The sequence below is a fragment of the Castor canadensis genome, chromosome 7 (genome assembly GCF_047511655.1).
Source record: "Castor canadensis chromosome 7, mCasCan1.hap1v2, whole genome shotgun sequence".
NCBI classification, from domain to species: Eukaryota; Metazoa; Chordata; class Mammalia; order Rodentia; family Castoridae; genus Castor; species Castor canadensis.
In genome coordinates this window covers 37,933,051-37,946,836 of record NC_133392.1, presented here as the reverse complement: position 1 = coordinate 37,946,836, position 13,786 = coordinate 37,933,051, and the positions used below count along the sequence as shown (strand labels likewise).

Below are 13,786 nucleotides of genomic sequence, written 5' to 3'. Positions count from 1 at the left end.
TCCCTGAAGGCTGGGAGCCAGCGCTTCTCGGGGGCGGAGAACTCGGCCGGCGGGGGCGGGCCAGGGGTAGGGGCGGGAGGTGACTTCAAGGGCCCCGCGCCATTGGCCGCAGGGCCCGGAGGCAGGAAGGGGCCAGCGAGCGCGGCCCCACCCCGCGGCCGGAGGAGCCTATCGCCGGGGGCGCAGAGCGCGGATAAATATAGCGCCGCGGCGCGGGCGGCCAGCTCTCCGAGGGGCCGGAGCGCAGCGCAGCCATGCAGTACCCGCACCCCGGGCCCGCTGCGGCGCCGCTGTACGCGCCCACGCCGCTGCTGCAGCCCGCGCACCCGACGCCCTTCTACATCGAGGACATCCTGGGCCGCGGGCCCGCCGCACCCACGCCCACCCCCACGCTGCCGTCTCCCAACTCCTCCTTCACTAGCCTCGTGTCCTCCTACCGGACCCCCGTGTACGAGCCCACGCCGATCCACCCCGCCTTCTCGCACCACTCGGCTGCCGCGCTGGCCGCCGCCTACGGCCCCGGTGGCTTCGGAGGCCCTCTGTACCCTTTCCCGCGGACAGTGAACGACTACACGCACGCCTTGCTCCGCCACGACCCCTTGGGTAAGGGGGCCGGGTCACTGTGGGGCCAAGCCGGGGCGACAGCGAGGAAGGCGCCACCCGGCAGGTGGCAGCGCCCGGGAGGCGGCGGGGGCGGAGGGGTGAGGCAATAGAAAGTTGTGGCAAAAGCTATTGAAAAGCGGCTCTCGGGCGCGCGCGGGCCCCGGGGGCGCGCAGCCGGCGCTGACCGCACTGTGACTCAGATTGGTTTTCCTGCACCTTGCGAGGCGTCGGGGCGCGCGGACCAGGGAGAGACCTCCGACGCCGCCGCTGGGGCTGGTGGCGGAGGGCAGCCCCAGCCACGCGTGTCGCCCCGGGGTGAGGGCCCCGTAGCGAGAGGGACGGGGAAGAGGGTGTCGCGGCGCCCCCCGCCGGCCCCGGCCCGGGCCCCAGCCGGGGTGGTTAGGGGCTGGATTTGGTTCAAGAAGCTCGGGCAGTGAAAGAGCCTGACCCTTTCCGTTCATACAGGAAATCTTGAGTTCTCGATAGGAGTAAATCTGGTTTCAGAAGCTGTTAAGTGTTTTCCTGGCTGCATGAAGCAGACCCTTCCCCCGGAGTAGTGCACGCTGCTGATTATTTTATCGACATCCTCAATACAGACAAATTCAGGAAACACTCGACTTCTGATAGCCGGGATCCGTTTTTCTGATATTGTTCATTTCCTCTGTGTGGGATGTGACTTTATGGCAGCTAAAATAACCAGTTGCTTCCTTTTTTTTTTTTTTTTTTGAGGCTGTTTTGCACCAGTCTGAAGCCTGACGCAAGCAAAATCTCGAGAGAGAGAAACACACACACACACACACACAAATGCCAGTTTTCAAAGTGTTTAGGCGCAGGCCTGCAGACGCACCGACGGACGGACGGACGGACTGACCGTCCCTTTTTGGAGAAGGAAGATTTAGACCCCGGGCGCCAGTTTGGAAGAGTAGTACCGACATACCGGACACATAGGATTTTCGGGGCTTGTCCCTTTAGTGTGCGACCTAAGAAATAACTCACCACTAGTTGGGTTCCTGGTGGCCCTTTGACGCCTTTGGGGTCAGAAGCCCTTAGGTTAGATAAGGAAATGGGCAGCTTCGCCCGGGTCCCCAGAGCTTTAAGTCAACTGTCTTATTGGCAGCTTCAGTAGAGACCGTGGAAACAATTAACATGTTAATTATTTTACATTAATTAATTATGGCTCAGCCTCTGGCTCAGTCCTCCTCCCTCCCTTGGGATACGCGTGTTATCGTTTTGTTTTTGGAAGGCTTATCCTTGCATTTTAAAATTCCAGCCTCCCGGGGCTGGTGCCACGGTCCCGACGTGGCCCTATTCCCCGGTGGGGCCAGATCGGGGACTGGATGGGGACCCTCAGCTGTGTTGGGGCGGACGTTTTTTGCCGAGCGCGCCCTGGCTTTCCTTGGGTTACTGCTGGGACCGCACAGGAGGAAGCACAGCGCTTTTTGAGATCGACCAACAGGAAACACATTGACGGAAATGTTGCCATAGCCCACGGGGTGGCTTTAACCGGCCGCCCCTGCGGGCCCGGTGTGAAATCAGAGGAGGCCGCGGCGTCCCGGGGCCGGGATTGGAAGCGCCACGCGGGGCGAACGCGGGCGCCAGCCCCAGCCCTCAGTGCAGTGAGGCCGTGGGTAGTGTGACAGCCCCGCTCCCCAAAACGCACGCTGGAAAGGGTGGCTCGCCACGTTGTTCATCAATTCGAGGGCAACTGGTGATCCGGGTCATGGTGTTTTAAGCCCCGCCTGCAGTGGGCATTCTTTTGAGGATTTGTACCTAGCTGTAGGTGTGATGGTTGGGTGTCCGTGGCAGAGTGTACCGGGTGCTTCGTGCATATGCATCTCAACTCTGTGATTTTTGTGTGTGTGTTTTGTGTGTGTGTATTGGTAAGAACGCGTTGAGCCCATGTGCCAGCCCCATTGTTGTCACCCCCCAGGCTAGGCAGGTCTGGGGGATGCCTAGGCTGCTCCAGGGCCATTGCTAACGACTGGCTGTTCTTGCCAGCAGGCAAACCCCTGCTCTGGAGCCCCTTCCTGCAGCGGCCTCTGCATAAAAGGAAAGGAGGCCAGGTGAGGTTCTCCAACGACCAGACCATCGAGCTGGAGAAGAAGTTCGAGACCCAGAAATACCTCTCCCCGCCTGAGCGGAAGCGTCTGGCCAAGATGTTGCAGCTCAGCGAGAGACAAGTAAGCTATCCCCGGCCGCCTCCCAGGGCTGGCTTCTGCCGCAGGGGTCCCCAGGCCCAAGAGAAATGGGAAGCCACCGTGAGCACTGGCACGTTCCAAAGCTGCCCAACCCCTGGAGGGCTGGTCTGTCCGCAGTCCCAATCTGCCTCTCTCCTCCTTCCCAGAACCCTCGGGATTTGGGGCTCTTCGAAAATATTCTTTCTTTCCTTGTAGGTGAAAACCTGGTTTCAGAATCGGAGGGCTAAATGGAGAAGACTAAAACAGGTATTGACATGGTTCTGTTGCTATGGAAATAAATATTTGTATCATGTTATCTCAATGCAAGGCCTGTTATGAGTTGTATGCAAAAGTCATTTGAGAGACTATTTAACCTCTTCACCTTGATTAAAAAGGCAAATAGTCCTGCTGAAATTCAGGATGAGTTGCTCAGGTGGCAATAATGCTAAAAGCACCTAATGCAGTTCCTATATCAATTATGCTTGGGTTTTCACACACTAGCTAGTAAAACTCCTGGCTAATTGTTTTATAAACCCCATATGTTGTTTATCTAATTAACGCAGGAAAGATAAAGTAATTGTCAGTAAATGACTTAAGCAGTTATCTTTGGGAGAAAATTGTTTCTTTTATTTACACAGCCACAATAAAACCAGGCAGAACTCAAGGGTAAATATAAAGACACAAACACCTTTAAGTCCTGTTTGCACTGTTTTTTAGAAGAATTAAATATCAAAGCGTTTAAAAATTATTTTCCATCTAATGCCAGCTCTTAAAGTGAATATTAAAACATTGAAGACGATATCCAAGCCCGTTTGAAAAGTAGCTTAAACTTCCTGACAGTCTGTCTTCCAATGACCTTGTTATGCAATAAAAAGTGATAAACAGTAAAGGCTAATTCAGTTTTTAAAGAAGCTCTATTGACTTAAAGCGAAAGATTTGTTTTTGCGGTCCTAATCTGGAGTTTCCACAGCCACCTGAGAAATGCTGAATTGTTCTTTTGCCAATGTATATATGAACTTTTCATAACAAATACAATATTTTGAAACAGTAATCCCAGTAAGGAAATTTAATGTGGATTTTTAAATTTACTGATCATTACTTTTTCATTAAAAACAAGATGATATCCCAAAGAATATTTTGAAGCATACAATTCCTGGAATTTAATTAACCTAACATGATTTTAAATATTCACAGATTTCCTCAGTCTCTGACTTTGTACATCTATTTGTACATAGTTTGCAAACCTGGTGAATATGTTAGTTTCCTTTCTTTTTTTTTAAGAACTTAGCAGTATATCATAAATATTTCTATGTAATGTTTATATCCATTTTAGAGACAGAATTAAAAATCCACTGATTTATTTAGTTCTTGTTCAAAGGTTTGACTCTAGTTTACCAGTGACTTTTAAAAATAGTGGTTTCTATGTAATACTGGAATTTTTTTCAGAAATTTGCCCTAGATTTTAAGCAAATCATATCCTCCCTTCTCAGTTCTGCAATTTTTATTTGCTATGATTTTGTAGCTTGCTATGTATTTATGTATGTAGATGTTCATTAATTTACTGCAGAAAATGAATGAAAAGGGTTCAATCTAATATTTTTGAAACTTTCTTCTTAAGTCACCATTTAATTTTTTTTTTGTTATTTTGGTGCTGTGGATGAATCGAGGGCCTGTGTATAACATTAACATTCTTAAAAAAATGTTTAGAAGACCCTGTTAATTAAAAAGGTTTAAACAAAGGATGAAGATAGTGTGCATTTGAGATGACCTGAGGTTTGTTTTTTCCCCTACACTTTTAAGAATCTTGAGACCATGGGTCTGGACTGGTGGTAAGTGATCAATTGCTATAATACATTTACACTTATAATCACAACTGGTTCTTATGTGGCAAGAGTATAATCTTTCTCTGATGTGACATAACTTTTTGCTTCTTTCAAACGGAGAATCGCAAGTGTGTATTTTTTGAATAAAAAGATTATAGCTGAAAACACTTCATAAACTAAAAACTAAAATGATAGTGGCAGGAGGAAAAGACATTTTAGTTTAGAACTGTTACTTCTCCCTATTTTCTGATCCTAGCAATCTCTATTTTCATTTCCTTCATTCAGGAGAACCCTCAAAGCAGCAATAAAAAGGATGAACTGGAAAATTTGGACAATCCCTGTGACCAGGGGCAAGACTTGCCCAGTGAACAGAATCAAGGTGCTTCCCTGGATAGTTCTCAGTGCTCACCATCCCCGGCCTCCCAGGAAGACCTTGACTCAGAGATTTCAGAGGATTCTGACCAGGAAGTGGACATTGAGGGTGATAAAGGCTATTTTAATGCTGGATGATGATCACTGGTGTGTTCAGAAAACTGGACATGGGAATAACATTTTGCCACAGAAGAACTGGAAAACTATGTGAAAAACGGAAATCAACTTTCTCATGTTCTAGAAACTCAAACTATTTTGGTGCACTGGCTAATTAACGAACCTTAATTTTGATTTAACAAATGGTGTATATAATGTTTGTGGGTTATTTTGATAAAGTGACTAAATTCACCCCCATTTTTTAGAAAAGTAAATTGTTTTTTATTTATAAAAGAAGTAATTTTGAACTTGTTAAAAATTTAAGTTATAACTTTAAAGGTTTTAAAGTCATTTTTGAATTAGTTTTTTTATAATTTGTCTTTACATTCTACATAATGGAAAACCAAAAGAGCACCCCAAATCCAGAGGTGCACTTTGGAAAAGGGACCTGTATTTCAGATGGCATTGGAATACTTTAAAAGGAGCATTTTTTACTTATATAGGCTTTTCTTACATTGCTGCCTTAAACCCCAAACCATTTCGGAATTCTTTTTGTGAGAAAGAGAGCTGATAAGATCCTTAAATGCTTGTTTTGCACTGTCACTTAGTACCTTTTTGACCAAGTCGTTAAGAGGGACAGGACAGTACAGTCCTGCAGGCATAGAAACTGACTGTGACTAAAATCATTCAAGATAAAGTCTAGGTAGGTTGTAGATAGTGTAGTGTGTAGTGTGTTTTATATCAGTGTCTATAACGTGTATATAGAATTGTTCACTGTAAAAAAAATGGCCAATTTTTTTTTTTTTAATGAATGGCTGTCTATAAAATAAATCCGTCCGGGGAACGACTGACCTCGTGGGACATCTCATTCTTTGGTTAAAAAACTTACACACACCTTTCCAACTTGCCCCTGGGGTGCGGCGCTGGGGCAATCTGGGGCGCTCAGCTGGCCGGGGGCCGGCCGGAGAGGGCCGCTGAAACGTGAGCTTGGGCCTTTCTTGGGGTGCTTTCTGGGGAGCTGGGTGTGCTGCGCGTCTGCCCCGGGCCCCTCTCCGGGCAGGTTGCGCCCAGGGCGCAGGCGGTGGCAAGACCCCGGCCGTGCCGCAAGCCCCATCGATTCGCGCGACTGCCGGGCTGGCCCCGGCTGTCCTTGACCGAGTGAGTCAACACTGCGTCATCCCCGGCCGAGGCTCAGGAGCCGGCTCTGCGGCGGGGCCCGCCCGAGGGGTAATCGGGGGACGGGGAGCGCTAAGGCGGCGGGTCTCACCTGCCCGCTGCGGAATCCCCCCCCCCACCCGCGGGGCTGGTTGAAGGTCATTGTCGGCCCCTCCCTTGAGCTCGGATTTGGCAGGTCAAGGTGGGAACCGTAATTTGCATTTCTCCAAGTACTCAGGTGATGCCAGAACTGCTGGAAAGAGAACCACGGTGCTCCAAGGGTGGAAGACGCAGGTGGGACGCCTCACCTGCTTCCCTCGGGGAACTCCTACCACCGTTGAGTTAGGGATGGGGGCTGGGAGAGGAAAAAAGAAAACAGAGGTACCAGGGTGGTGGGAGTGAGACCTGAGGCTGAGTAGAGGAGGGTGCAGAGTCCAGGAGGGGTCATTGTTGTATGGAAAGTCCTGAGGTGGAGGCGGCGGGCTGAGGTTTCTGATATCCCGGTATTGCTTGTCTGCATCCTGCTACCTGCCTAGCAGAGCCATCAGGTCCCTGCTATTCCAGGAATAGGTGAGGGGGAGGCCTCCAGGGAGTCCTCTAGCCCTCGCGTGGGTGAGGGCCTTTGGCAAAAATGATCCTATCCCTAGCCTGGCTGAGGAGGGCTGTGGCTCCCCACACATGGGCACACAGGTGGAGACAGTAAAAAAAGTCATTGGTCTTAGGTAGCTATCATATCCTGCCTCCTTAGGTTCCAAGAAGGCCACAGAATTGCAGGTGAATTAGGTTTCTGAGAAAAGACTGAGTACTTGATCCTTAAGCAGAGATGTGTGCAGAGGAGTGGAAATTTGAAGACATGTGTTGGAGTTTTAGTTCTTGGCCTCAGTTCTCTTACGTATAGAACAAAGATGGTGTGATTGTTGCACATGACCCCTTGCAAGCCCCCAGTTCTCAACTCAGTCCATGCTCGTTTCCCCCCACTCCTCAATGCTGGAGCCCAAGTAGCCATCCAGTGGGAGAGTTTTCCTTCCCATCGCTGCAAGCTCCAGACCCTGCCTAACAGGTTACATCAAGGTTTCAAAGGTCATGATCAGTCTCATCTGAAAATGGACTGTCTATCTGAGTCCTGGGGAATGGGAGGCCTGTGGACCTAATACTGAATTAAAGTAATCCTGAAATCTGTGTGTGTTTCACTTCTAGAGATAACCTCTGGTTAATGTTTATTCTCGGGAGTAACTGTATCATGACTATTAAGCCGAGAAATACCCAGCTTATGTATTGATTGGCACTAGAACACGTGGGGGTGCAGTCTTGGTTTGAAGTAGACAATTCCCTGAAACCAGGCTGATTTCTGACTTAAAGCTGCCTTACTTCCGTTCAGGTTGCTTGTGTTCTGGCCCAAACGCGTCCTTAAGAGCCCAGGGCATGTTAACTGGAGGAGGTAAGTAGTTTCAGGCCACAGGTTGGCGTTAAGGTTTGTAAAGTGCCCCATTCCAGGCTGCCAATGAATATTTACAAGTTCTTCCTACAATCCAGGCATTTTTTTTTCATTTGTTTATCTTTTGGCTATTTCATGTTGAAGCAGCATGTATGACCTTTACAGCACAACTCCTGTCTTGTTTTTAACTCTTTTTATCAGGAGATTCAACTTGAAAACTGTTATCATTTAGCAGAAAGACAAACAGAAAAGCACATTTTTGTAAGCAAAACGTTAATGATTGGAAGAATTGCCCTAATTTCACCATGACAGTGGTGATTAATCCCCTGGGTCGTGTACTTATACTTTAAGTTATTCAACTTGTTGCTCTTTGATTTTCAGAAACCTTTCTAACTTAATAGGATATTGATTTTGCCAGCTGATGTACTTTGACTCTTTAAACAACATCACTTTTAGGGATGACTAGCCTGTTGTGGACTATTTTATTTAGAGAACTGTTGCATAAGGTCTCTTTTTCTTACTTTTTATGGTTTTCTCAGGGTGAAAGCTGATAAGACATCTTGTGGGAAAAGAGGAAACCATCTCTGATAGTGAAAGTACCTATTCTCTTTCAACATTTCTGACAAGTTTTTTTGTTTGTGGTTTTACGACTGTGAATATTCCTCTAGTTACTGAGCGCATGGCAGGTATTCAAGAAAATGAATATTCGGACTTGGGGGGAAATGTACTTTGGTAGGGATAGAATGCACCAAAATTTCCATTCCAGTTATTTTGACTTGTGGAAGATGACATAAACACAAAAACTCGCCCTTTGATTTCTCTTTAAAATCTAATAACTATTCTGTAGATCTGTGATTGGAGGTGTTATTTATGTGACTACCCCATAACATGGGACAGACAACTAAACATCCCCCAGGATGCTTCTAAAAGGTTAGTTGCTTATCCTGTAGTCAAAATAATCACATATTGTCCAGACATTTACTTTTCATCCCACTGGGTTTTATGAAATCCCAGCTGGACTCTGTGATTAATTTTGCCCCTTGATGCATTTTTGGTATTGTTGTTAAATTCAAATGAGAAGCACTTTGCAGATTCCTCCCACCCACGAAAGTATCTGAGCTCCAAGTCTACAAAACAGCAGCTGCCCCTGCAGATGCTGCTGTAGGAAACTGTCCTTGGAATCATACCAGCATGGATGGAAGCAGGGAGGGCAGTAAGACGGAAGGAGTCCCCTGCACCTGTCTTACTGGTTGGGGAGTCTAAGGAAACACAAATTCTGGGCCTCTGTGCCTCCGTTCCTAAAGTGGTGAGCAGTGCACCTGAGAAGAGACATCACCCAGTGGGTGCCAACTGTTGGAAAAGCCAGAAAGCCCCAGTGAGTCTGTTCTTTTGAGACAGCTCTTTGATTCGCAGTGGCAGGCGGGGAAACCTCTTCTGAAGTCGGATGTACACAAATCTCTACAGACAATGGAGAGAGCTGTGGGAAGGAGACCTTGGAGCTGGCAAAGGCATTTCCTGTCTGCGGAGAATCTTGACTTTTGAAGCAAACGATCGCTTTCCTGTGAAGCTACTTTATAAAAAAGAAAAGAAAGTCATTGCCAATTCTGGGAGTTTTTTAAAAAATAGTCTTTACATTTATTCATATGTGTATACATTGTTTGGGCCACTTTTCTTCCCTCCTCTCTGCCCCCCTTCACTTCCAGGCAGAACCTGTTCCGCCCTCTTGTTCTCCAATTTTGTTGAAAAGAAAACACAAGAGACAATAAGAAAGGCATAGCATTTTTGCTAGTTTGAGATAAAGATAGCTATACAGAGAGATTCCTAGTGTTGCTTACATGCAGTTGTGTATTGCAACCCACATTGGTTCATCTCTACCAGACCTCTTCACTACTTCCTGGTCCCCTTCCCATAGTGGCCTCTGTGGGGCAGGTTTCTAGATGAAAGCCAATGGGGCTGCCTCCCACTTTAAACAGTTGGTTTAATGCGTATTTTCTAAGCGCTCATTAGAAACCTTTTTAATTCGAAAGGAGAGTTTGGTGTTACTGAAAAATTACATTTTTTGAAGACATCTCAGATGAACAAGTACAGGAAAGAGTTAACAGTAAAGGTTCCCTCTCCATACTCATAAACACTGCAGGAAGAGAGGCCTACTTTGTCTCAAACTTGTTTATATTTTTCTTTATAGTTTAATTATGCCCTTCCAGCCTTTCTCTCCTCTCCACTAGTCTTTCTTCTTTTTGTTCTTTCCTTTCCTCCTTTTGCCCTCTCGTCTCAGAATTCTTCATCCTCGTTCAGTTTATTTCTCCATTAATAATAGAAAATAATTAATCTCAATTCTTTAAATGTCAGCTTTCAGCTGAGATGACAATCTTGTTTGAAGGAGGTGTGACTGGAATTCTAATACACTAAGGCTCTTTAGCATTTGTGGGAACTAAGATAAGCAATATAAAGACATTACTAGAAGAGTAATGACACCAAGTTATCTTTAAGGTCCCTGCAGTAGGTGTTATTGGGGTATAACCCATAGACTAGGTGGTCTTTTTTTGTTTGTTTTTTTCATTGTTATATATCTCCAGTCTGACACATAATAGGCACTAAGTAATTATTAAATGAATGAATGACTATATATTAGGTACTTTCTTTGTATTAAAAGTTATGTAAGTTCCTTACATGCTTTATGTCATTTAATCCTCACAACAACCCTAGAGGTACATACTGTTATCCACTCCATTTTCTAGATAAGGAAACCGTCAAAGAGAAATTAAGCCAAAGACGTCAATTACTGAACTAGTCAATACTGTTATGGGAACATATTCATTTGATCTGTCACATCTTTGAAAAGGTATAAAGTCAGATCTTATTCTAACTATAAGAAGATTGTGGAGGTTTTTTGTTCATCTTGTTCAGTATTTTGCCTTAAATCTAGCATTAAATCTGGAAGGGATTACAATACAACGTGAGGGGTTGGAAATTCTTGTGCGTGTAGCAGATTATTCTGCCATGCTGGGATGCTACTTCCTGCTCCTTTTCTGGGGAAATAAGTGTTATAAAATACTTTGTATCTTTCAAAACATTTAAATATGTCTACCTGTGGTCTGTGTTGTTTGATATTCCCATGACATGAACTGTTTCATATCATATTTCTTTTCTCTGACCCACTGGTGACTGTATCACAGAGGACTCTGAACATACAGCCGTGCAGTGGCTCACAATGGTGTCGCCAGCCTCTAGCATCATGTTTGGCATGCAGTAAGCTTTTAGTAGCTATTATACAATAGAATGAAAGTGAAAGCTGCGTGAGAGGCATTGACCTCCCTCCCCAGCCTTGTTCTCTCATTGTATTTCCTAATCCTTGGCCACAAGAAAACATGGCTCCAGGAACATAGCACAAATGCTCGCTTGCCAGTTGTGGTTATTAGTGCTGAAGAGAGAGCGCCAGGCTTGGGCTGCCTCAACTAGCATCGAAAGGAGATGTTCCCTCCTCCTTTTCACCAGCATGCATTCTAAGAGGAAGTGCTTCTGTGGTTTTTATTGGCCATTGCTCCTTTCAGACTGGGCAATTGCATTCATTGTGCAACTCACACTTCTCAATTTTGATCAAAATTGATTTGGTTTATTAAAAAAAATAACAATTTACTGAAAAATGACCCCATTTGGGGTAGCCTGTTATTATTATTACTGTTCTTATCAGCATTGTCCACTTAGCAAGTGGCAGCAGGAAACCCAATGTTGGAAAGCAATTTCTCCAAGTGTTTCATAAGTTGGGAAGAACAGTGCTTCACATGTCATTTTCAGACTTGTTGCTGTCCTTAGCTGCTTATGGAATCTGCATTACGACAGACTTTCCATTAATTGTAAATTAGATTGGACTAATTCAGTAAATGTTTAAAAAATGTCCCCTGAGTGAAGGTTCAGCTGACCAGAGGAAGTGGTTTCTTAGACACCTGCCTCCCAAATATTGACCTGACGGTACGGAGGTGGAGGGAGTGAGGTAGTTAGGATGATATATGACGCTGTTGATTAGTTAATTGAAGGTAAAATTTTTAGCCTCACCAAGCAATTACCTGATCTCATTAAGGTCTTTAAAATCGCCTAAATACCATTTTTGCCTGAGGCACATGCTGCTTGTTTAGCTGTTATTTCAGGCATTAAGAAATTCACCATGCTAATCCTGACAAGGAAATTTCTGTCTGCAATCCCTGGTACATATGTTATTCAGTGTTATTTATCCTTCTCAATACCCAGCCTACAACATATTTACATTTGCATCACGTTTTACTTTTCCAGAAGTTTTTTAAACTACCATGTTTACAAAATGAAAACTTAAAAAAAATTGTTTATACATTTATTTATATGTGTATACATTGTTTGGGCCATCTCTCCTCCTTGCCCCCTGTCCCCTTTGCTTCCAGGTAGAACCTGTTCTGCCCTCTTCTCCAATTTTGTTGAAGAGAAAATATAAGAAATAATAAGAAAGACATAGCATTTTTGCTAGCTTGAGATAAAGATAGCTGTACAGAGAGATTCCTAGCTTTGCTTCCATGCACAAGTGTGTTACAACCCGAATTGGTTCATCTCTACCTGACCTCTTCACTACTTCCCGGTCACCTTCCCATATTGACCTCTGTCGTTTTAAGGTTACTGTATTAGCTCCTCTGCAGTGGGGACATCAAACACTTTCAAGTTTTGGGTTTCCTCCCTTTCCCTATTCTTCCTGTATGTGTTCTCCCCTTAGCGTGTGACCCAAGTCTAATAACATTACTGCATTTGTTTTAGGTTTAAAGACCACATATGAGGGAGAACATATGATTTTTGGCCTTCTGAGCCTGGCTAACTCCACTTAAGATGATGTTCTCCAGTTCTATCCATTTACTTGCGAATGATAATATTTTGTTCTTCTTCATGGCTGAGTAAAATTCCATTGTGTATAAATACCACATTTTCTTAATCCATTCATCAGTAGTGGGGCATCTTGGCTGTGTCCACAGCTTGGCTATTATGAATAGTGCTACAGTAAACATGGGTGTGCAGGTGCCTCTGGAGTAACCTGAGTTGCATTCCTTTGGGTATATCCCCAGGAGTGGGATTGCTGGATCATATGGCAGATCTATGTTTAGATTTTTAAGAAGCTTCCATATTGTTTCCCAAAGTGGTTGTACTAGCTTCCATTTCCACCAGCAGTGTATGAGGGGTTCCTTCCCGTTCTGCTCCACCCCCACCCCGCTCCCAGCCTTGCCAACAGTTGTTGTTGGTGTTGTTGGTGGTGTTTTTGATGATGGCTGTTCTAACAGGAGAGAGGTGGAATCTTAGTGTGGTTTTGATTTGCATTTTCTTGATGGCCTGGGATGGTGAGCATTTTTAAATTTTTTTTTTTTGCCATTTTCCTCCTTGAAAAAATCCTGTTTAGTTCAGTTGCCCACTTTATTGGTTCACTGAGTTTGGGGGAGTTTAGTTTTCTCAGCTCCCTGTATATTCTGGTTATCAGTCCTTTGTCTGATGGATAGCCAGCAAATATTTTATCCCACTCTGTGGGTGGTCTCTTCAGTTTAGAGACCATTTCTTTTGTTGTGCAGAAGCTTTTTAATTTCATGTAGTCCCATTTGTCAATCCTTTCCCTTAGTTGCTGGGCTGCTGGAGTTCTACTGAGGAATTCTTTACCTATACCTGTTGCTTCCAGAGTATTCTCTGCTCTTTCCTGTACTAACTTCAGAGTTTTGGATCTGATATTAAGGTCCTTATCCACTTTGAGTTGATACTAGAGCAGGGTGAAAGACATGGATCTAGTTTCAGTTTTCTGCAGGCGGATAACCACTTTTCCCAGCAACATTTGTTGAAAAAGCTGTCTTTTCTCCATTGTATGTTTTTGGCACCTTTGTCAAAAATCAGGTGGGCATAACTGTGGATTCATATCTGGGTTTTCTATTCTGTTGCACTGGTCTTCATGTCTGTTTTTGTGCCAGTACCATGCTGTTTTTATTGCTATTGCTTTGTAATATAGTTTGAAGTCCGGTATTGTGATACCTCCAGCATTGTTGTTTTTGCTGAATATTGCCTTGGCTATGTGTGGTCTCTTGAGTTTCCAAATGAAATTTAGGGTAGATTTTTCAATCTCTGTGATGAATGTC

General features: G+C 44.9%; 1 protein-coding gene and 1 long non-coding RNA gene across 3 annotated transcripts in view; both read left to right on the top strand.

Moving 5' to 3' along the window:
• The first annotated feature begins 208 nt into the window (after window positions 1–208).
• On the top strand, window positions 209–5,919 carry Hhex (hematopoietically expressed homeobox). Of its 2 annotated transcripts, none has more exons than XM_074078765.1 (4): window positions 209–603; window positions 2,602–2,783; window positions 2,997–3,047; window positions 4,889–5,919. In XM_074078765.1, the coding sequence occupies exons 1-4, from the start codon at window positions 255–257 to the stop codon at window positions 5,111–5,113; spliced, it is 807 nt and encodes a 268-aa protein (XP_073934866.1). In that variant the 5' UTR covers window positions 209–254; the 3' UTR covers window positions 5,114–5,919. The 2 variants fall into 2 exon arrangements, with proteins under 2 accessions (XP_073934866.1, XP_020025778.1); XM_020170189.2 differs by having other exon boundaries at window positions 210–603; window positions 2,605–2,783.
• A 274-nt stretch (window positions 5,920–6,193) lies between these two features.
• LOC109690721 (uncharacterized) overlaps window positions 6,194–13,786 on the top strand; it is a 49,784-nt gene continuing 42,191 nt past the window's right edge. Inside the window, exons 1-2 of the long non-coding RNA XR_012449494.1 lie at window positions 6,194–6,520; window positions 7,605–7,664. This is a non-coding gene — a long non-coding RNA (uncharacterized lncRNA). The remainder of the gene's footprint in view (window positions 6,521–7,604; window positions 7,665–13,786) is intronic.

What these genes read in the sequence shown, in the direction of transcription:
- Hhex (XM_074078765.1), top strand. Translation starts at nt 255, where the DNA reads ATGCAGTACCCGCACCCCGGGCCCGCTGCGGCGCCGCTGTACGCGCCC. An exon ending in TGCAGCTCAGCGAGAGACAA is followed by an intron (nt 2,784 to 2,996) that starts GTAAGCTATCCC and finishes CTTTCCTTGTAG; the next exon opens with GTGAAAACCTGGTTTCAGAA. An exon ending in AATGGAGAAGACTAAAACAG is followed by an intron (nt 3,048 to 4,888) that starts GTATTGACATGG and finishes TCCTTCATTCAG; the next exon opens with GAGAACCCTCAAAGCAGCAA.